General features: G+C 48.0%; 1 protein-coding gene across 1 annotated transcript in view; it reads right to left on the bottom strand.

Moving 5' to 3' along the window:
- The window catches only part of LOC123992837 (stAR-related lipid transfer protein 13-like), a 112200-nt gene extending 95642 nt beyond the window's left edge, over positions 1-16558 (bottom strand). Inside the window, exons 1-2 of the mRNA XM_046294390.1 lie at positions 16252-16558; positions 4274-5876 (exon numbers count right to left, since the gene is read on the bottom strand). Of these exons, the coding sequence (XP_046150346.1) occupies positions 4274-5686 (1413 nt within the window). The 5' untranslated portion in view covers positions 5687-5876; positions 16252-16558. The remainder of the gene's footprint in view (positions 1-4273; positions 5877-16251) is intronic.
- Positions 16559-24266: the final 7708 nt, after the last annotated feature.

Below are 24266 nucleotides of genomic sequence, written 5' to 3'. Positions count from 1 at the left end.
AAATAGGGAATCTAATCAGGGGAAAGGATCGGGAACAGGTGTGGGAAGACTAAATGATGATTAGGGGAATAGGAACAGCTGGGAGCAGGAACGGAACGACAGAGAGAAGAGAGAGCGAGAGAGTGAGAGAGGGAGGGGGAGAGAGAGGGATAGAACCAAACAAGACCAGCAGAGGGAAACGAATAGCATGGGGAGCACAGGGACAAGACATGACAATAAATGACAAACATGACAGACCTACTGTAGTAGTGCTGGTGTCTGAGCCACTGGTGTGACCCTCCCATTGGCCTCCTGTTCTTCCTGCTTCAATGTAGAGGCAGTGAGTCTCAGTCACAACATACAGTAAATAGGCGTGATTTTCCCTCACTATTAAAATCGTGATACTTTTTTTATCTAGTCAAAGCCATGACGTTTTGGCTGCCAACGGCCTTCATCAGAATGAAAACAAAATGGGAATGGACAAGAAAATATAGGAAATACAGTTCAGAAGAAACACTAATCTATGTAGGGACAGGGAACTAGAGGTGGTAATGCATCTAGAGAGTTCCTACAACATAAAGGTGTTACTAGTAGTGATCAGAGCAGAAGTCAGCCCACCTAGGGTCAGCTGGTTCACCTCTGACAGGAGAAACGCCTCAATCTGTCTATCTCTCTGTCTCCCTGTGCTATATCTGGAACACACCAGAACACAATGTCTCCTACTGTCTCTCTTCTCTCTGACAGCCACACACAGTGCTGCCTGCCCGCCTCGGAATGCTGACACTTTTTCTCAGAATGAGTGGAATTTCAGAGAAGGCTTGAAGCTGAGAGAGACTACCCATGATTCCTTTTACTTCCTCTTTCTGGCTCCATAAATAGTGAAAAACACTGATGCTATAGCAATGCTGTCGGCATGAGACAGACAGTAGTGTTATCTTCAGGGGAAAACTAAACGTGAGAGGGACAATATCTTTATCAGGGTAAATTGGCTACATTGTAAACCCCAAGGCCGGGTCTTTGACATGACAATGAGGAATGAAGTGTGTGAGCTCTGGGCACTGTGCCTGGACCATACCACCCACTGAGAGAGGCATAGATTACCAGGCAGGGAGAGGGTTGATTCGATTGATGATTGGGGTAGAAATGGAGCAGGGTGGCATGTGAAAGGGAACAATGGCAAGGTGAATAGGTTAAATAGGTTGAAAAATAGTTCAAACCCATTCTCTCCTAACTTTCTAGGAGTTACCTGCTAAGTTCCCAGGTCTATCCCTTGGTGAGAACAGGCTTCTACTCTGCACTGAGTCACACCAGTAGAATCTTTTCACTTCTAAACTAGATAAAGATAAACAACATCACAGAAACATGTATTTTTACAGTATACACAAACATACCATAACCAACTGATTGATGCACAGAGAGAGAGAGAGAGAGAGAGAGAGAGAACTAGAGAGACGTGTGCATAGGCCATGTAGGATTACTATGTAGCAATGGTGCCCTCCGATGGCGAGCATGAAAAGCTGTAGTTCAAACAGGAGTGTTGCCTGTCAGAGCCCCTGGTTGCGTCCCAAATGGCACCCCGTTTCCTATTTAGACCAAGGCCCAGTTTAAACCAGTTCCAGGTATTTAAAGCACTCCTCCTCCCTTTCCCCACACAACCTTTATGCTCACACACAGCCCATTCCCAGTGTTGTGTCATACAGTCTGTAAAGCCTGCCAGGGCTATCAGCAGAGGCAATGGATGTGTTCCCTAACCTCTCCCCTCTGTTTTATGTTCTAATCTCCAGGGTTAGGGTTGCTATTTTATTATTCTTGGGGCGGCAGGTTGCCTAGTGGTTAGAGCGTTGGGCCAGTTACCGAAAGGTTGCTGGATCGAATCCCTGAGCTGACAAGGTAGAAATCTGTCGTTCTGCCCCTGAACAAGGCAGTTAACCCACTGTTCCCCAGTAGGCCATCATTGTAAATAATAATTTGTTCTTAACTGTCTTGCCTAGTTAAATGAAGGTTACATTATATGTCGGGTTAATCTGAGGAATGACAGCTATGCACTGTCAGAGATCTGGTGTCCCTGACACAGGTAAACCATAGGTGTATGATGTAAACATGATCCATCAACGTCCAGAAGAGACTTTTAAAGTCCAGTAAAACTTGGAAGATGGGGGGGTCACTCACAGTCTGGTAACTAGCATTAAACCTGGAGGGATGGAGTCATAGCCTGGTAACTAGTAAACCTGGAAGGATGGAGTCACAGCCTGGTAACTAGTAAACCTGGAGGGATGGAGTCATAACCTGGTAACTAGTGAACCTGGAGGGATGGGGTCATAACCTGGTAACTAGTAAACCTGGAGGGATGGACTCACAGCCTAGTAACTAGTAAACCTGGAGGGATGGAGTCATAGCCTGGTAACTAGTAAACCTGGAGGGATGGAGTCATAACCTGGTAACTAGTGAACCTGGAGGGATGGGGTTACAGCCTGGTAACTAGTAAACCTGGAGGGATGGGGTTACAGCCTGGTAACTAGTGAACCTGGAGGGATGGGGTTACAGCCTGGTAACTAGTAAATCTGGAGGGATGGAGTCATAGCCTGGTAACTAGTGAACCTGGAGGGATGGGTTTACAGCCTGGTAACTAGTAAACCTGGAGGGATGGACTCACAGCCTAGTAACTAGTAAACCTGGAGGGATGGAGTCATAAACTGGTAACTAGTGAACCTGGAGGGATGGACTCGCAGCCTAGTAACTAGTAAACCTGGAGGGATGGAGTCACAGCCTAGTAACTAGTAAACCTGGAGGGATGGAGTCATAGCCTGGTAACTAGTGAACCTGGAGGGATGGGGTTACAGCCTGGTAACTAGTAAACCTGGAGGGATGGACTCACAGCCTAGTAACTAGTAAACCTGGAGGGATGGAGTCATAAACTGGTAACTAGTGAACCTGGAGGGATGGACTCACAGCCTAGTAACTAGTAAACCTGGAGGGATGGAGTCATAAACTGGTAACTAGTGAACCTGGAGGGATGGGGTTACAGCCTGGTAACTAGTAAACCTGGAGGGATGGACTCACAGCCTAGTAACTAGTAAACCTGGAGGGATGGAGTCATAGCCTGGTAACTAGTGAACCTGGAGGGATGGGGTTACAGCCTGGTAACTAGTAAACCTGGAGGGATGGAGTCATAGCCTGGTAACTAGTGAACCTGGAGGGATGGGGTTACAGCCTGGTAACTAGTAAACCTGGAGGGATGGAGTCATAGCCTGGTAACTAGTGAACCTGGAGGGATGGGGTTACAGCCTGGTAACTAGTAAACCTGGAGGGATGGAGTCACAGCCTGGTAACTACCAAGACCAGAGGGACGGTTGGGAGAAAAACACCACAGAGCTGCTGCAGTATGGCTCCCTATTCCCTATAATGCATTACTTTTGATCAGAGCCGAGGAATACACTTTTGACATTATAGGGGAGAATGAAGCTGAATAAAGCTGTAGTTACTGTTGCTTAAGGTTAGACTAAGTTCACTGTTACTGTAATAGACATGATGATGCCTGTGTAGGAGCTCTGACAAAACAGGACTGGAGGGAAAGAAACGGCTGTTTAAGGATGTCTGCATTCCTGCAATGCCTGCTGGGTTTTGTGTTTTAAAATGCTAGATTTTCAATGTACTCCTACAAACTCATTCCAATAGAGTAATATCTCAGAATGCAATAACAACAAACAGTGGGGAGCAGACTATTGAAAGTGTTTGTATAGCAAAGCACTGTGTTTGTATTGAGCCTAATGGAAGACATCTGGGGCCTTTTTGTATCAAGCATCTCAGAGTAAAGGAAAGGGGATACCTAGTAGGCTGGGTCTTCCACATTTAACCCAATAACTGCTCATAGATCAGCACTCCTACTCTAAGACCCTTGATACATATGGCTCCTGGCCAGGAGGCAGGAAATACACAGCCTGGGGGAGCAACAGTCACGTCTCCTCATTGAGAGAACAGGCTGGATTATATTAATATACTGTATCTAAGGGTGTTAAACTACAGTTAGTACACATTTTACATTTTACATTTAAGTCATTTAGCAGACGCTCTTATCCAGAGTGACTTACAAATTGGTGCATTCACCTTATGACATCCAGTGGAAGTACACAGTCCCTAAACCTGACATAAACTTTCAAACACATCTCTACTGAACCATTCAACAAAGACATGAATATTACATCAATATGTGAGGAAAATAGGTGGGACTATCTTTACAGTTGTGTCTCTAAAATACTGTAATGTCTGTAATGACTGTCAACAAACAGTAGCCTACCTCTGTGCTACTGGTCTCAGTCTCTGCCTCGTGGTTCTGGTTTTTGGAGGAAGAAGAGGAGGAGAGGTGGGAGCTGGCTGAAGTGTTGGTTGGAGAGCTGACTGGTGCCTCAGCCTGGGGATTCAGAGAACTTCTCTTCTGAACTACTTTGTCTCTGTTGCTGCTCCTTCTTCTCCGACTGACCAGGAACTCCCTGCTCTGAAGCAGCTCTGGGAATATGTCGTCATCATCCCCATCTTCTTCAACATCACCTTCATCATCCTCCTCTGAGGAAGACTCCCTGCAGTCGGAGCTGTCATTGATGAAGACACTATGGTCGGTGCTAGAGTGACAGGTGGAGGAACTACAGGTGTAGTCTGAGAAGGTGATGGAGCTAGGTTTGTGTTTGATGATGCAGGGGTGATCGCAGAGGCCTAGCCCCGCCAAGGGGGCCTCAGAGAGGGCTATGGGGAGGGAGGGTGGTCTGAAGGGATCCATGTTGTTGTCCACACTGACCACTAGAGAAGGGATGGAGCTAAAAGTCTCTGATTGGACCACAGAGATAGTGACATGGCTGACCTCTGCGTCTGATTGGACCAGAAGGGTATGGATATGTCCTAGAGGGAAGGGCACATGGTTGTCTTCTGTGTGTTCCAGATCAGTAGGGACATGTCCGTTATCCATAGGCCCCTCTGAGTGGTCCTCAGGCTGGCTGTCTGTTTCTGTCCATCTGGGTGACTCCTCCTCTAGCTCCATGTCGCTCTCTGTCTGGCTGGGCGAGGTATGCCCCAGCTCCATGTCCTCTAGCTGACCAGAGAGGTTAGCATCCAGGAAATGCCCTGATTCTACAGGTCTGTCACTGTCCTCAACCTCCAGGTTTCCCTCTATCTTAGGAACAAGAACATCCACATCTCTCTCTATCCTAGGAGAAGGAACATTGGAGGCAAGGCAGGGATCCTCAGCTGGAGAAGTACTGTGTAAATCCAATCCATTGTTATTGGCATCATCAGGTGATGGTGATGTCACACTGCCTGGCTCACTGAGGAGACCCGCGGGACAGACGATCTGGAGAGGGTCTAGAGGGTCAGGAGGGGAGACATCAGAACCAGACTCTACTGGTCCTGCTGGCCCTCCAGTACTAACAGCTAGTTTTCCCTCTATGCCAGGAGCTCCAGTCCTGTTATAGTCACTGCTTAGTGGTCCAGTCAAACAACCATCTTCACCTTTCTCTGTGGAGCTGTTGTCATCATGAGAAGACTCTGAAGCACATTCTGAGGAGGACTGGTGTGTCTGTGTCTCTGGTTGTGTCTGTTGCTGTGCCTGTGTCTGTACCTGTGTATGTGCCAGTGTCTGTGGTGAGAAGCTCCTACCAGATGATGCTGACATGACCAGAGACTGTCGCTCCTCCAGAGTAACCATCAGAACTGTGTCCATGTTGTCTCTACAGTCTGTTACGGTGTGTTACTAGGGAACAGGTAGTCTGGTGGTGTGACTAGTGGTCAGGTAGATCCAGAGGGACTGCTGTATGATGTAAGAGCTATAAGGATTTGCCATGTTCCTATCAGACCACCTCAGCACCTGGATCAGCAACACCAACTTTCAAACCGATCAAACAGCAGATCCCCTGAAACAAGATACAGCATTAAAAACTAAGAAGATACAGTATTAAACAAAGAGAGAAGATACAGCAATATAGAAGATGCAGCATTGGAGAGGATACAGAGAATATACAGAGAAGATACTGCATTTGAGAAGATACTGCATTAGAGAAGATACAGCATTGGAGAGGATACAGAGAAGATACTGCATTTGAGAAGATACTGCATTAGAGAAGATGTTGCATTAGAGAAGATGTTGCATTAGAGAAGATACAGCATTGGAGAGGATACAGAGAAGATACTGCATTTGAGAAGATACTGCATTTGAGAAGATACTGCATTTGAGAAGATACTGCATTACAAAAGATACTGCATTAGAAAAAATGTTGCATTAGAGAAGATACAAAGAAGATATGGCATTAGAGAAGATACAGAGAAAAGGAAAATACTGCATTAAACAAACAGACAAGAAAATGCATTAGTTTCAAGCCATAAACATCTTACAATGACATTGTTCAAAGACTGCCTGCTGTCCTCGGGTTCAGATCCATCACACACATCCATTTCAACTAAAATAATAATAATAACTTTACCTTTAAGCACAGATATACCAAGCTAGTATTCTGTGTGTTTCTTCTTTCCCCTTCTGACTCTCCTACTAGCAGTGAACTAACTACAGCTGGAGTGAAGCCAGACAGTCCAGCAGAGCTAATATCCAGGCTGTGTCCCAAATGTCTCCCTATTTCCTATATATTGCGCTACTTTTGACCAGTGTCCATAGGGCTCTGGTCAAAAGTTGTGCACTATGTAGGGAATAGGGTGCCATGTGGGACATAGCCCCCAGAGAGGAGCTGCTAGCTGTGAATCTGAACATCTGGCTGCAGTCGCAATGTTCAAGTCTGGATCTGTTTCAAACACTACAGCAGTGACATCTCTGCACACAGGAATCTAGCTATTCTGCCCAGCAGCTGATGCACACACACACACACACACACACACACACACACACACACACACACACACACACACACACACACACACACACACACACACACACACACACACACACACACACACACACACACACACACACACACACACACACACACACACACACACACACATTCCATAAGCACTCCACTCTGTGTAGGGGATAACCATCTGTTCAGTGTACAAAGGGAGGCTTTTCTCAGACTGCTCTTTCCAAACAAGCTGACAACAAAGTTACATCAGTAACTGCATTCCCTACATTTCACAGATAGATACACTAACCACAACTGTGAGGCCTTGGTACAGCTTAAACACAATCATGAATGCCTTTGCAACTGTCCTTCAATTCCCTGGAGAATAACTTTGCCTTCTGAATGTATGGAGAGGTTGACGTCTATTGATTAGTATGGTTGATCTGTATGGTGTAATGGATGATTATTGATTAGTATGGTTGATCTGTATGCTGTAATGGATGATTATTTATTAGTATGGTTGATCTGTATGCTGTAATGGATGATTATTGATTAGTATGGTTGATCTGTATGCTGTAATGGATGATTATTTATTAGTATGGTTGATCTGTATAGAGTAATGGATGATTATTGATTAGTATGGTTGATCTGTATGGTGTAATGGATGATTATTTATTAGTATGGTTGATCTGTATGGTGTAATGGATGATTATTTATTAGTATGGTTGATCTGTATGCTGTAATGGATGATTATTTATTAGTATGGTTGATCTGTATGGTGTAATGGATGATTATTTATTAGTATGGTTGATCTGTATGGTGTAATGGATGATTATTTATTAGTATGGTTGATCTGTATGCTGTAATGGATGAGTATTTATTAGTATGGTTGATCTGTATGGTGTAATGGATGATTATTTATTAGTATGGTTGATCTGTATGGTGTAATGGATGATTATTTATTAGTATGGTTGATCTGTATGGTGTAATGGATGATTATTTATTAGTATGGTTGATCTGTATGCTGTAATGGATGATTATTTATTAGTATGGTTGATCTGTATGCTGTAATGGATGATTATTTATTAGTATGGTTGATCTGTATGCTGTAATGGATGATTATTTATTAGTATGGTTGATCTGTATGGTGTAATGGATGATTATTTATTAGTATGGTTGATCTGTATGGTATAATTAATGATTATTTATTAGTATGGTTGATCTGTATGCTGTAATGGATGATTATTGATTAGCATGATTGATCTGTATGCTGTAATGGATGATTATGTATTAGTATGGTTGATCTAAACCCAATATGAATCCAGCCTCAAACCATACAGCCTCATACAAATAGGATGACACACACACAATAATACACAGTATGTTCACATGGAGGGAGAAGAACACAGTGACACCAACACATGTGTGCAGGGTTTTCTTCTGCTGTTGAAATCCATGGGCGGGTCGCCTAACGTTGTGTTTTTCAGGTCGCCCAAACAGTGCTTAACATTTTTTACTAATTTTGTGGATTAAAAAGCAGTTCAACAACTAAAACAGATATAGAGTATGTAGAAAATATAATGTACCTGTATATCTTTAAATCATTTAATCTTTGAGAACTAACAATCACCAAAATAAAAGCTAGACCGTCAGGCAGGGAGAATTGAAAATCCCCAAAACAATGAATTTAGTATTGATTTTGTTATTATGTTTGAGCAAAATAACACCGCATTAGCCATGGCCAAATGCATAGAATGACAGGAAATAAGCTTTAAAACTGCAAACATTTCTCTCAGCTCCATGGAGACATTTATAGAATAGCAGGAAATTGGCTTAAAAATTAAAAAACGTCTCTACACTGGCAAGATGGGGGGGCCTCTAAAATGCTCTCTAAAATTCAGCTGTGCTGACAGGCAGACTGCGTTCCTGCCACGAGCCCTACCACACCCCTGCCATGTCCGGGTTACCGAGATTTACCAGGATTTACCGCCAAAACTCATTCCCTTTTTCTGTGATAAATAACTGCGAGAAACCAGTAAATTATCATAAATTATTTCTATGAACATGGTGATGTGGAATGGAACTGTTAAATGATCTATTTTGGCTATGGCCTTCTGCTCTAATATCTGCATGATCAATAATCAACGCTCAGGACGGGTGCGTATTTGTAGCCTACCGTAATTACTTCCACAACAATTAATTCCATAGTGATGTGGACACCGAGGAACTTGAAGCTCTCAAACAGCTCCACAGGCCCGAGCATGCCCCCTATGTGGAAGGGGGCATGCTCGGCCCTCCTGTTTACTGTAATTCATGATCAGCTCATTTGTCTTGCTGACGTTGAGGGAAAGGTTGTTGTCCTGGCACCACACTACCAGTTCACTGACCTCCTTCCTATAAGCTGTCTCATCGTCGTCTGTGATCCAGCCTACCACCGTCGTGTTGTCAACAAACGTATGAATAATGATGTTGGAGTCGTGCACGGCCATGAAGATGTGTTGTTGCCTACCCTCACTACCTGGGGGTGGCCTGTCAGGAAGTCCAGGATCCAGTTGCATTGGGAGGTGTTCAGTTCATGATAATGGAAAATAAGAATCTCAGGAGCTTGACTTCTTTATTTAATTCCATTATATAGTCCAATTATGTGTAGCCAGAGGTCTCACAATTTATTCATTTTATTCTGTGACAAACATTTTAAAACAAGACCTTGACCATTGGCTAGAAATTACTAGAAATATTATAGATTTTTAGGCTAACGAATGATAATGAATGCAATAAGAAAATGTTAGCTTTTATGTCAAATATATTCTACGTTAGAAAGGAACATAATACATGGCTTATCTGTTATCTGCAATGCAGAGCTTATCTGTTTGATTAGCGGAGAATCCGAAATGTGCTCTCTAACAAAATCACCACAATAAGATAAGCGGGTTATCATAAACAGCTAAAACTTTCCCAAATTGCCCAGATAGACAGGTGCAAGGGGAGAGAAAATGACAAAGATGCATATTTCAATCAAACGTAGGCTAAAATCATTGATACGAATCAATACCAGAACAACAGCAAGGGACCTTGTAAAGATGCTGGAGGAAACAGGTACAAAAGTATCTATATCCACAGTAAAACGAGTCCCATATTGACATAACCTGATAGGCTGCTCGGCAAGGAAGAAGCCACTACTCCAAAACCACCATAAAAAAGCCAGACTACGGTTTGCAACTGCACATGGGGACAAATATCGTACTTTTTGGAGAAATGTCCTCTGGTCTGATGACACAAAAATAGAACTGTTTGGCCATAATGACCATCATTACGTTTAGAGGGAAAAGGGGGATGCTTGCAATCCAAAGAACACCATCCCAACCGTGAAGCATAGGGCTGTCACGATTCCCGCCGAAGGTGGTTCCTCTTCCTGTTCGGGCGGAGCTCGGCGGTCGTCGTCGCCGGTCTACTAGCTGCCACCGATCTCTTTTACTGTTTCAGTTAGTTTTGTCTGATTTGTTACACCTGTTTCTTGTTTGGGTTTTGATTTGGGCTATTTAAACCAGGTATGCCTGCCTGCTTTTGTGCGGGCTTGTTTTTCTGTTCATGTGGTATGTATTCTTGTGGACTATTTTCTCCTGACTGTTTCGTGCTGCCGTTGGGCTGGTTTAAATGATGCGTTACCGTTACTTGTTGTTCTGGATTAAAAGATCACGATTGAACTACCTCTGCTCTCTGCACCTGACTTCTCCACCCACTACTCCTAGAAGCCGTGACAGAATCCCAAACCATTCCTATGCAGTCAGCAGGAGCAGCAACCACCCCCCTTCCATCAATGGAGGAGCGCGTCCTCCATCATACGGCCATCCTCCATCGGATCGGTTCGGCGATGGACCAAATGATGGAGAGAATGGAGCGATGGGAGAGGAGTGGTGTCCCGACTTCACCCCCAGCTCCACTGCAGACGCAACCCACTCCTCCTCCGGCGGCGTCCGGTCCCAGCGCGTTGCGTCTCGCGCCCCCGAGGGAGTACGATGGAGCGGTGGCTGGGTGCCAGGGGTTTTTGTTCCAGCTCGAACTATACCTGGCTACCATTCGTCCGACTCCCTCGGGTGAAGAGACTGTGAGCCTCCTCGTCTCTTGCTTGCCTGATGGGTAGAGCCCTGGAATGGACCAACGCTGTCTGGAACGTCCCAGACTCGGCTCGGGACCACTACCCGGAGTTCACACACCGTTTTCAGGCCATGTTCGACCACCCTCCAGAGGGCCGAGCGGCGGGTGAACGACTGTTTCACCTCAGACAGGAGACGAGGAGCGCGCAGGACTTCGCATTGGAGTTCCGGACCTTGGCCACTGGTGCGGGGTGGAATTACAGGGCCCTGATGGACCACTACCGGTGCAGCCTCTGGGAGGACGTCCGCAGGGACCTAGCTTGTCGGGACACCACATTCTCCCTCGACGAACTCATAGACTTGTCAATCTGGCCGGACAACCTGCTAGATGCCCGCGGGCATTTAGAAGGGGTCCTGTCAGTTCCACCTCCCAGCCCTCCTGCTCCAACTCCGATGGAGTTAGGGGGGGCTGCATCGAGGGGGACCGGAGGAGGAGGCTCCTCCTGCACCAGCTGTGGTCGGAGAAGACACACTTCCGACCAGTGCTGGAGGAGCTCGTCTGGGAGTCGGGATGGCAGGTGGAACACTTCTCGGTCACCCCAGGTGAGTCATGTTGGTCACATGTTTTTATAAATGTCTTTCCCTGCATTTTCTCCCTCTCTCCAGCATAAGGCACTAGTCGATTCAGGCGCAGCTGGGAGTTTTATGGATCGCGGACTCGCCCGTAGGTTGGGGATTCCGTTGGTGCCGATAGATCCGCCCTTCCCCGTGCACTCCTTAGATAGCCGACCGTTAGGGTCAGGGCTGGTTGGGGAGGCCACGGTTCCACTGGACATGGTAACGCAGGGGGATCATAGGGAGCGGATCAGTTTCTTCCTTATCGATTCACCTGCATTTCCAGTGGTGCTGGGGGATCCCTGGCTGGCCAGTCACAATCCCCGGATTTTGTGGAAACAGGGGGCTCTCCAGAGGTGGTCAGAGGAGTGTTCAGGTAGGTGTATAGGAGTTTCCATTGGTGCCACGTCGGTGGAGAGTCCAGACCAGGTTTCCACTGTGCGCATTCCCTCAGAATATGCCGATTTGGCTATCGCTTTTTGTAAGAAAAGGCCAACCAAATTCCCACGCCATCGACGGGGGGTGTTGTGTGATAAACCTCCAGGAGAACGCTGCACTTCCCAGGAGTCACGTGTACCAATTGTCACAGGAGGAGACGTTGGCTATGGAGACATATGTCACGGAATCTCTGAGACAGGGGTACATTCAGCCCTCCATGTCACCCGTCTCCTCAAGTTTATTTTTTGTGAAAAAAAGGAGGGAGGTCTGTATCTGTGCATTGATTATCGAGGTCTCAATTCTATCACAGTGGGGTTTAGTTATCCGCTACCTCTCATCGCCACGGCGGTGGAATCATTCCACGGAGCACGTTTTTTCACGAAACTGGACCTCAGGAGAGCGTATAATCTGGTGAGTATTTGGGAGGGAGATGAGTGGAAAACAGAGTTTAGTACAACATCTGGCCACTATGAGTACCTCGTCAGGCCGTATGGGTTAAAGAATGCTCCAGCCGTCTTTCAATCCTTTGTAGATGAGATTCTCAAGGACCTGCACGGGCAGGGTGTGGTGGTGTATATTGATGACATCCTGATCTATTCCGCTACACGCGCCGCGCATGTCTCCCTGGTGTGCAAGGTACTTGGGCGACTGCTGGAGCATGACCTATACGTCAAGGCTGAGAAATGTGTGTTCTCCAAATGAACCGTTTCCTTCCTGGGTTATCGCATTTCCACCTCGGGGGTGGTGATGGAGTGTGACCGCGTTAACGTTGTGTGTAATTGGCCGACTCCGACCACGGTACAGGAGGTGCAGCGGTTTTTAGGGTTTGCCAATTACTACCAGAGGTTTATCCGGGGGTTTTGGCCAGGTGGCAGCTCCTATTACCTCACTGCTGAAGGGGGAGCCGGTGCGTTTACGGTGGTCGGCCGAGGCGGACGGAGCTTTCAATCGGTTGAAGGCGCTGTTTACTGACGCTCCCGTGTTGACGCATCTGGACCCCGCTTTGGCGTTCATAGTGGAGGTGGACGAGTCCAAGGCTGGGGTTGTAGCCATGCTATCACAGCGCTCGGACACGCCACCGAAGCTCCACCCCTGCGCTTTTTTCCCGAGGAAGTTAGGTCCGGCGGAGCGAAACTATGATGTGGGGGACCGGAAGTTGTTGGCTGTGGTGAAAGCCCTGAAGGTATGGAGACACTGGCTTGAGGGGGCTAAGCACCCTTTCCTCATCTGGACTGACCACCGCAATCTGGAGTATATCCAGGCGGCGATGAGACTGAATCCTCATCAGGCTAGGTGGGCCATGTTCTTTACCAGATTCAGATTCACAATCTCTTATAGACCAGGATCCCTCAACACTAAGGCCGACGTGCTGTCCCGTCTCTATGACATCTGAGGACCGGTCCATCGATCCTACTTCCATCCTTCCAGCCTCTAGGCTGGTGGCACCGGTGGTATGGGAGGTGGCCGCGGACATCGAGCGGGCGTTGCGGTTGGCTAAACTTCCGGAACCTGCGCCTTCACAGTGTCCCACCGGTCTTAGGTACGTGCCGCTTGGTGTCCGTGATCAATTGATTTGGTGGGCCCACATACCACCCTCTTCAGGTCATCCAGGTATTGCGAGAACAGTGCGGGGTCTTAGGGGGAAGTACTGGTGGCCCAACTTAGGACGTGAGGCTCTATGTCTCCTCTTGTTCGGTGTGCGCTCAGAGTAAGGCTCCTAGGCACCTGCCTAGAGGGAAGCTACAGCCCCTCCCTGTTCCACAACGGCCCTGGTCTCATCTGTCGGTGGACTTCCTTACCGATCTTCCCCCGTCTCAGGGGAACACTATGATCCTGGTCGTTGTGGACAGGTTTTCTAAGTCCTGCCGTCTTCTCCCATTGCCTGGTCTCCCTACGGCCCTACAGACTGTGGAGGTCCTATTTACCCACGTCTTCCGGCACTATGGGGTGCCGGAGGACGTTTCTGATTGAGGTCCCTAGTTCACGTCCCGAGTTTGTAGGGTGTTTATGGAGCGTCTGGGGGTCTCGGTCAGCCTGACCTCTGGTTATCACCCCGAGAGTAATGGGCAGGTGGAGAGAGTGAACCAGGAGGTGGGTAGGTTTCTGCGGTCGTATTGCCAGGACCGGCCAGGAGAATGGGCGAGGTACGCCCCATGGGCGGAGGTGGCACAGAACTCACTCTGCCACTCCGCCACATGTCACCATTCCAATGCGTGCTGGGCTATCAGCCGGTCTTGGCTCCGTGGCATCAGAGTCAGACCGAAGCTCCTGCAGTGGAGGAGTGGGTGCAGCTCTCTAGGGAGACCTGGAGGGCAGTCCAGGAATCTCTCAAGCAAGCTGGTGGACGGCAGAAGAAGAGCGCTGACCGCCACCGCAGTGAGGCCCCTGTGTTCGCACCAGGGGACAGGGTCTGGCTCTTGACCTGAAACCTGCCCCTCCGCCTGCCCTGCCGGAAGCTGGGGCCGCAGTGTGTGGGGCCATTTAAAGTCCTGAGGAGGATAAACGACGTGTGTTATAGATTACAACTCCCCTCTTACTATCATATTAACCCCTCGTTTCATGTGTCTCGCCTCAAACCGGTGGTAGCTGGTCCCCTACAAGAAGGTGAGGTGTCGGAGGTCCCTGCACCCCCTCTGGACATCAAGGGGTCCCCGGCATACACGGTACGAGCTGTTCTGGACTCGAGACACCGGGTGAGGGGCCCGCAGTACCTCGTGGACTGGGAGGGGTACGGTCCGGAGGAGAGGTGCTGGGTACCTGTGGGGGACATTTCGGATCCATCACTACTAAGGGATTTCCATCGCCTCCATCCGGATCGCCCTGCGCCTCGCACTCCGGGTCGCCCTCGAAGCCGGGGTCGGCGCGCTGCGGGAGCCGCGCGTCAGAAGGGGGGTACTGTCATGAATAACGCCGAAGGTGGTTTCTCTTCCTGTTCGGGAGGCGGGCGGCGGGCGGCGGTCTACTAGCTGCCACCAATCCCCTTTCTGTTTGTTAGTTTTGTCTGATTTGTTACACCTGTTTCTTGTTTGGATTTTGATTTGGGCTATTTAAACTAGGTTTGCCCGCCTGCTTTTGTGCGGTCTTGTTTTTCTGTTCATGTGGTGTGTATTCTCGTGGACTATTTTCTCCGGACTGTTTTGTCCTGCTTTTGGGCTGGTTTAAGTAATGCGCCTTAGTGTTTGGCGTTACCGTTACTTGTTGTTCTGGATTAAAAGATCAGGATTGAACTACCTCTGCTCTCTGCACCTGACTTCTCCACCCACTACTCCTAGAAGCCGTGACAAGGGGTGGCAGCATCATGTTGTGGGGGTGCTTTGCTGCAGGAGGGACTGGTGCACTTCACAAAATAGATGGCATCACGAGGATGGAAAAGGATGTGGATATATTGAAGCAACATCTCAAGACATCAGTCAGAAAATTAAAGTTTGGTCGCAAACGGGTCTTCCAAATGGACAATGACCCCAAGCATACTTCCAAAGTTGTGGCAAAATGGCTTAAGGACAACAAAGTCAACGTATTGGAGTGGCCATCACAAAACCCTGACCTCACACCTATAGAACATTTGTGGACAGAACTGAAAAAGTGCGTGTGAGCAAGGAGGCTTACAAACCTGATTCAGTTACACCAGCTCTGTCAGGACGAATGGGCCAAAATTCACCCAACTTATTGTGGAAGGCTACCCAACACATTTTGACCCAAGTTAAATTATTTAAAGGCAATGTTACCAAATACTAAGTGAGTGTATGTAAACTTCTGACCCACTGGGGATGTAATTAAATAAATAAAAGCTTAAATAAATCAATTCTCTCTACTATTATTCTGACATTTCACATTCTTAAAATAAAGTGGTGATCCTAACTGACCTAAAACAGGGAATTTTTACTAGGATTAAATGTCGGGAATTGTGAAAAACTGAGTTTAAATGTATTTGGCTAAGGTTTATGTACAGTTCCGACTTCAACTGTATGTGTATATATATATATATATATATATATATATATATATATATATATATATATATATATATTTGCAAAAAGATATATGAGGGATTGGAAGTGATGCAAACAATTACATTGATGGAAGCTACAATCTATCTGCCATAAATAATAATAATTTTTAAATAATCATTTAATAAACTGTTTCAAAGGGCTATGAAAACAGAAAACAGACAGAGAATGGAACCATATTCCCTTTATAGTGCACTATGTTTGACCCGGGCCGATAGGGATTGGTCAAAAGTTGTGCACTATATAGGGAATAGGGTGCCATTTGAGATGCAAGTAGAGTCTTACCTGTTAGGTGGAGAATAGTCATGTTTGTTGTCTGAACAGACAAACTGAGATCATAGCAACAAAACACTGGAGAGAGACAGTCCTAGTGGAACCAAAGTTATCTTAAGACACAAGAGAGAACAGGAGAGAGAATGAGGGACTAGGAGATTCTCTCAGAAGAGACAGAGGAGCGAAAGTAAAAGAGAGAGAGAGAAAAGTGAGAGAGTAGAAGAGAGAGAGAAAAGAGAGAGAGTAGAAGAGTCTCCTGTCAGAAGTGCAGCCACTGTGTTTCCAGTCAGCATGTCAAGCAGGTCTTCCTCTGCAGGGCAACACTGTCATCTCAACTATCCCTCTATCTGTCCTCCCTCAGGCTAGTGGAGGTTAGCGCTGGCTATCTCTATGCATGCCGCTAGCGCTCTGACTAAGCCATTCAGAATATGCGTAAGGGCATGGAGTGTGAGAGTGAGTGAGTGTGTGTATTTGTGTGGGAGGTGGAAAGGGGAGGAGAGAAGAGATACTGTATGAGAGAGAAATATGAAGTGGGAGTGAGAGAGGGAGTAAGGGAGAGGAGCAGTATTCGGTATTTGGCACCGTAAGAGAGCAAGGTAATATGTGGTTCCAGCTAACACAACATGTTCGGATGTGAAGACAGAGTGACCTCATGGCTGTATTGTCACTGGACTCAGAGTGTGTGTGTTGTGTGTGCGTGTCATCCTATATGGACGCAACAGCATGGCAGTCATTCCTGAGGCGCAGTAGAGTAGATTACTACTGAGGAGGAGCGGCACTATGCCTTGATATCCAGCTGTAGCTGGTTAAAATATAAAGACACAGATAGCACAGATAAGGAATTCCAAAGGATCCTCTCAGGGTCAAAGATATATTGCTATGTTGTAGGGGAAAGTGTCAAACCGAGATATAATAAGGTATGTGAAGTATTTGCCATAATGATAGTGCCTTGTTTGTGCCCCTCAAAAATTGTTAAAATGTGAAGTTAGTCATAACTAATCTACTTTATGCTGTCCATTACTGAATGACAGACTGGAGTCATTGATGGCAGCTCTGCACGACATCAGACAAGCAAAGGAAGGAGTCTGAACTAACCTGACCTCTGATCCAGAGAAGTCCAGGGGGAACAAAGCTCTGCCTGCACTCAGTAGGATATAGATTCACTCTTAGAACTAACTAGAAGCCTGTCATATAGAGCTCCTCAGAGGGTGATATGAAGAGTAAACACACACTCACACATTAGGGGGGTATGCTACTGCTGCTGTCTGCTGATTGGCTGAGTGTGTGTTGTTTGCATTTATGAGGGGCCTCCTGATAGGCTACAGTAGTTAAGGAAGAATGCCAAAGGAGCTCACTTTCTGTAAATCACCCTGGAATCCACTCCACACGGAGAGAGAGAGAGAGAGAGAGAGAGAGAGAGAGAGAGAGAGAGAGAGAGAGAGAGAGAGAGAGAGAGAGAGAGAGAGAGAGACTGCAGCTTCATTCATTCATACCCTCTCCTCACCCCCTCTTCTCACCACTCCTCACCCCCTCTCCCTGATCTTCCTAGCCCCTCCTCCTCCCTCATCCTCTCTCCTCCTCTCTCTCGAAGCCATAATCACAAAGCACTCTGACCTCCTCCCAGTCTTACTCTCATTCATAAAAAATACTCTGCTATCCGCCCATGACTATCTTTCTCTGTCAACAATAGTTTCCAGCCATCTTTGAAAGCTGTTCTATGCCCTGCTGTTGTCACGGCACTCCGTACATCTAATTTAAGGTGTTTTGAGCAACCAGCCCTGCCTTAACATACTAGTACATCTAAACATCCGAGAACAGTTGTCACGCCCTGACATTAGAGAGCCTTTTTATTCTCTATTTGGTTAGGTCAGGGTGTGACTAGGGTGGGCAATCTATGTTGTATTTTCTATGTTGGCTGGGCATGGTTCCCAATCAGAGGCAGCTGTCTATTGTTGTCTCTGGTTGGGGATCATACTTTGGCAGCCTTTTTCCCACCTTAGTTTGTGGGATCTTGTTTTTGTATAGTTGCCTTGAGCACTGCAATACTACACATTTTGAAATATTCGTTGTTGTTTTAGTTGTAAAATTCACTATTAAATAAAATGTGGAAGTCTACGCACGCTGCGCCTTGGTCCACTCATTTCAACGAACATGACAGAAGATCCCACCACCAAAGGAGCAAGCAGCGTGGCCAGGAGGAGCAGAGATCCTGGGCCCGAGAGAAAAGGGAGTGGAGGACATCATGGACATGGGAGGAGGTTATGGCAGGAGACAAGACCCTGCCATGAAAGCAGGCGGAGGCCGTGAAGGAGGATCAACGACGACTCCGGGGTTCACAACCACGTGTTATGCAGGTGAATGAGGACCCAAAAGCGACTTAACGAAAACAGAGTCTTTATTCCAGTCTTAGACAAAAGTGATAATCCTGGATATTATCTAGGTGAAAGCAAACACAGGAAAACAGAAATCCACTCGTCAGTAGAGAGGAATGACTGGAGACGCGACCACAGACTGCAGGTCGCTTCGGGAAGGCATCGGCCGTAGCTGACAATGACACCTGCTCACACGCAGCATCTGAAGAAGGTAAAACACGACAGGGCGGAACAAGGACACAGAACAGCGAACATCATACAAGGATCCGACAAGGACAGAAGCGGAAAACAGAGGGAGAAATAGGGACTCTAATCAGAGGGCAAAATAGGGGACAGGTGTGAAAAGAGTAAATGAGGTAGTTAGGAGAAATGAGGAACAGCTGGGAGCAGGAACGGAACGATAGAGAGAGAGAGCGAGAGAGGGAGAGAGGGAGGGGGAGAGAGAGGGATAGAAAGAGGGAAAGAACCTAATAAGACCAGCAGAGGGAAACGAATAGAAAGAAAGCACAGAGACAAGACATGATAATCAATGACAAAACATGACAGTACCCCCCCACTCACCGAGCGCCTCCTGGCGCACTCGAGGAGGAACCCTGGCGGCAACGGAGGAAATCATCAATCAACGAACGGTCCAGCACGTCCCGAGATGGAACCCAACTCCTCTCCTCAGGACCGTAAACCCTCCCAATCCACTAAGTACTGGTGACCACGTCCACGAGAACGCATGTCCATGATCTTCCGTACCTTGTAAATAGGTGCGCCCTCGACAAGGACGGGGGGGGGAGGGAAGACGAACGGGGGCGCGAAGAAAAGGCTTGACACAGGAGACATGGAAGACAGGGTGGACGCGACGAAGATGTCGCGGAAGAAGCAGTCGCACCGCGACAGGATTGACGACCTGAGAGACACGGAACGGACCAATGAACCGCGGAGTCAACTTGCGAGAAGCTGTCGTAAGGGGAAGGTTACGAGTGGAAAGCCACACTCTCTGACCGCGACAATACCTAGGACTCTTAATCCTACGTTTATTGGCGGCTCTCACAGTCTGCGCCCTGTAACGGCAAAGTGCAGACCTGACCCTCCTCCAGGTGCGCTCACAACGTTGGACAAAAGCCTGAGCGGAGGGAACGCTGGACTCGGTGAGCTGGGACGAGAACAGAGGAGGCTGGTACCCCAGACTACTCTGAAACGGAGATAGCCCGGTAGCAGACGAAGGAAGCGAGTTGTGAGCGTATTCTGCCCAGGGGAGCTGTTCTGCCCAAGACGCAGGGTTTCGAAAAGAAAGGCTGCGTAATATGCGACCAATCGTCTGATTGGCCCTTTCTGCTTGACCGTTAGACTGGGGATGAAAACCGGAAGAGAGACTGACGGAAGCACCAATCAAACGACAGAACTCCCTCCAAAACTGTGACGTGAATTGCGGGCCTCTGTCTGAAACGGCGTCTAACGGGAGGCCATGAATTCTGAACACATTCTCAATGATGATTTGTGCCGTCTCCTTAGCGGAAGGAAGCTTAGCAAGGGGAATGAAATGTGCCGCCTTAGAGAACCTATCGACAACCGTAAGAATCACAGTCTTCCCCGCAGACGAAGGCAGACCGGTAATAAAGTCTAAGGCGATGTGAGACCATGGTCGAGAAGGAATGGGAAGCGGTCTGAGACGACCGGCAGGCGGAGAGTTACCTGACTTAGTCTGCGCGCAGTCCGAACAAGCAGCCACGAAACGGCGCGTGTCACGCTCCTGAGTAGGCCACCAAAACCGCTGGCGAATAGAAGCAAGCGTACCCCGAACGCCGGGGTGGCCAGCTAACTTGGCAGAGTGAGCCCACTGAAGAACAGCCAGACGAGTAGAGACAGGAACGAAAAGAAGGTTACTAGGACAAGCGCGCGGCGACGCAGTGTGAGTGAGTGCTTGCTTTACCTGTCTCTCAATTCCCCAGACAGTCAACCCGACAACACGCCCTTCAGGGAGAATCCCCTCGGGGTCGGTAGAAGCCACAGAAGAACTAAAGAGACGGGATAAGGCATCAGGCTTGGTGTTCTTATTACCCGGGCGATAAGAAATCACGAACTCGAAACAAGCGAAAAACAACGCCCAAATTTGCTTGACGTGCATTAAGTCGTTTGGCAGAACGGATGTACTCAAGGTTCTTATGGTCAGTCCAAACGACAAAAGGAACGGTCGCCCCCTCCAACCACTGTCGCCATTCGCCTAGGGCTAAGCGGATGGCGAGCAGTTCGCGGTTACCCACATCATAGTTGCGTTCCGATGGCGACAGGCGATGAGAAAAATAAGCGCAAGGATGGACCTTATCGTCAGAATGGAAGCGCTGGGATAGAATGGCTCCCACGCCCACCTCTGAAGCGTCAACCTCGACAATGAATTGTTTAGTGACGTCAGGAGTAACAAGGATAGGAGCGGATGTAAAACGCTTCTTGAGGAGATCAAAAGCTCCCTGGGCGGAACCGGACCACTTAAAGCACGTCTTGACAGAAGTAAGAGCTGTGAGAGGGGCAGCAACTTGACCGAAATTACGAATGAAACGCCGATAGAAATTAGCAAAACCTAGAAAGCGCTGCAACTCGACACGTGACTTTGGAACGGGCCAATCACTGACAGCCTGGACCTTAGCGGGATCCATCTGAATGCCTTCAGCGGAAATAACAGAACCGAGAAATGTGACAGAGGAGACATGAAAGGCGCACTTCTCAGCCTTCACGTAGAGACAATTCTCTAAAAGGCGCTGGAGTACACGTCGAACGTGCTGAACATGAATCTCGAGTGACGGTGAAAAAATCAGGATATCGTCAAGGTAGACGAAAACAAAGATGTTCAGCATGTCTCTCAGTACATCATTAACTAATGCCTGAAAGACAGCTGGAGCATTAGCGAGACCGAACGGCAGAACCCGGTATTCAAAATGCCCTAACGGAGTGTTAAACGCCGTTTTCCACTCGTCCCCCTCTCTGATGCGCACGAGATTACGAAGGTCCAACTTAGTAAAGAACCTGGCTCCCTGCAGAATCTCGAAGGCTGACGACATAAGGGGAAGCGGATAACGATTCTTAACCGTTATGTCATTCAGCCCTCGATAATCCACGCAGGGGCGCAGAGTACCGTCCTTCTTCTTAACAAAAAAAACCCCCGCTCCGGCGGGAGAGGAAGAAGGCACCACGGTACCGGTGTCGAGAGAAACAGACAAATAATCCTCGAGAGCCTTACGTTCGGGAGCCGACAGAGAGTATAGTCTACCCCGAGGGGGAGTGGTCCCCGGAAGGAGATCAATACAACAATCATACGACCGGTGAGGAGGAAGGGAGTTGGCTCTGGACCGACTGAAGACCGTGCGCAGATCATGATATTCCTCCGGCACTCCTGTCAAATCACCAGGTTCCTCCTGAGAAGAGGGGACAGAAGAAACAGGAGGGGTAGCAGACATTAAACACTTCACATGACAAGAAACGTTCCAGAATAGGATAGAATTACTAGACCAATTAATAGAAGGATTATGACATACTAGCCAGGGATGACCCAAAACAACAGGTGTAAAAGGTGAACGAAAAATCAAAAAAGAAATGGTCTCACTGTGGTTACCAGATACTGTGAGGGTTAAAGGTAGTGTCTCACATCTGATACTGGGGAGAAGACTACCATCTAAGGCGAACATGGGCGTGGGCTTCCCTAACTGTCTGAGAGGAATGTCATGTTTCAGAGCCCATGCTTCGTCCATAAAACAACCCTCAGCCCCAGAATCTATCAAGGCACTGCAGGAAGCAGCCGAACCGGTCCAGCGTAGATGGACCGACAAGGTAGTACAGGATCTTGATGGAGAGACCTGAGTAGTAGCGCTCACCAGTAGCCCTCCGCTTACTGATGAGCTCTGGCTTTTACTGGACATGAAATGACAAAATGTCCAGCAGAACCGCAATAGAGGCAAAGGCGGGTGATCCTCCGTTCCCTCTCCTTAGTCGAGATGCGAATACCTCCCAGCTGCATGGGCTCAGTCTCTGAGCCGGAGGGAGGCGATGGTTGAGATGCGGAGAGGGGGAACACCGTTAACGCGAGCTCTCTTCCACGAGCTCGGTGACGAAGATCTACCCGTCGTTCTATGCGGATGGCGAGTGCAATCAAAGAGTCCACGCTGGAAGGAACCTCCCGGGAGAGAATCTCATCTTTAACCTCAGCGTGGAGTCCCTCCAGAAAACGAGCGAGCAACGCCGGCTCGTTCCAGTCACTGGAGGCAGCAAGAGTGCGAAACTCTATAGAGTAATCCGTTATGGATCGATCACCTTGACATAGGGAAGCCAGGGCCCTGGAAGCCTCCTTACCAAAAACTGAACGATCAAAAACCCGTATCATCTCCTCTTTAAAGTTCAGATAATTGTTAGAACACTCAGCCCTTGCCTCCCAGATCGCTGTGCCCCACTCCCGAGCCCGACCAGTAAGGAGTGAAATGACGTAAGCGATCCGAGCTCTCTCTCTTGAGTATGTGTTGGGTTGGAGATAGAACACAATCTCACACTGGGTGAGAAAGGAGCGGCACTCAGTGGGCTGCCCAGAGTAACATGGTGGGTTATTAACCCTAGGTTCCGGAGACTCGGAAGACCAGGAAGTAGCTGGTGGCACGAGACGAAGACTCTGAAACTGTCCTGAGAGGTCGGAAACCTGAGCGGCCAGGGTCTCAACGGCATGACGAGCAGCAGACAATTCCTGCTCGTGTCTGCCGAGCATTGCTCCCTGGATCTCGACGGCAGTGTTGCGAGAATCCGTAGTCGCTGGGTCCATTCTTGGTCGGATCCTTCTGTTATGCAGGTGAATGAGGACCCAAAAGCGACTTAACGAAAACAGAGTCTTTATTCCAGTCTTAGACAAAAGTGATAATCCTGGATATTATGTAGGTGAAAGCAAACACAGGAAAGCAGAAATCCACTCGTCAGTAGAGAGGAATGACTGGAGACGCGACCACAGACTGCAGGTCGCTTCGGGAAGGCATCGGCCGTAGCTGACAATGACACCTGCTCACACGCAGCATCTGAAGAAGGTAAAACACGACAGGGCGGAACAAGGACACAGAACAGCGAACATCATACAAGGATCCGACAAGGACAGAAGCGGAAAACAGAGGGAGAAATAGGGACTCTAATCAGAGGGCAAAATAGGGGACAGGTGTGAAAAGAGTAAATGAGGTAGTTAGGAGAAATGAGGAACAGCTGGGAGCAGGAACGGAACGATAGAGAGAGAGAGCGAGAGAGGGAGAGAGGGAGGGGGAGAGAGAGGGATAGAAAGAGGGAAAGAACCTAATAAGACCAGCAGAGGGAAACGAATAGAAGGAAAGCACAGAGACAAGACATGATAATCAATGACAAAACATGACACCACGACTCTGGGGTTCGCAACCACAACGGAAGTCCGAGAGGCAGCCCCCCCAAAAAGTTGGGGAGGGCACAAGGAGTGGTCGGCGGAGCCGAGGGTTGAACCAGAGCCTTGGTCCACTCATTTCAACGAACGTGACAACAGTCATAAACACAGGAAACACTACTGTTACTGTATGCTTGCACAGTATTGTCATATCTACATTAAATGTGCCATAGTTGTAAGGAAAAAAGACACTCTTAGAAAAAAGGGTTCCAAAAGGGTTCTTCAACTGTCCCCAT

This window comes from Oncorhynchus gorbuscha, linkage group LG13 (genome assembly GCF_021184085.1).
Source record: "Oncorhynchus gorbuscha isolate QuinsamMale2020 ecotype Even-year linkage group LG13, OgorEven_v1.0, whole genome shotgun sequence".
Classification (NCBI taxonomy): domain Eukaryota; kingdom Metazoa; phylum Chordata; class Actinopteri; order Salmoniformes; family Salmonidae; genus Oncorhynchus; species Oncorhynchus gorbuscha.
Note: the sequence above shows the minus strand (reverse complement) of the source record. Positions and strands in the feature narration are given on the sequence as shown.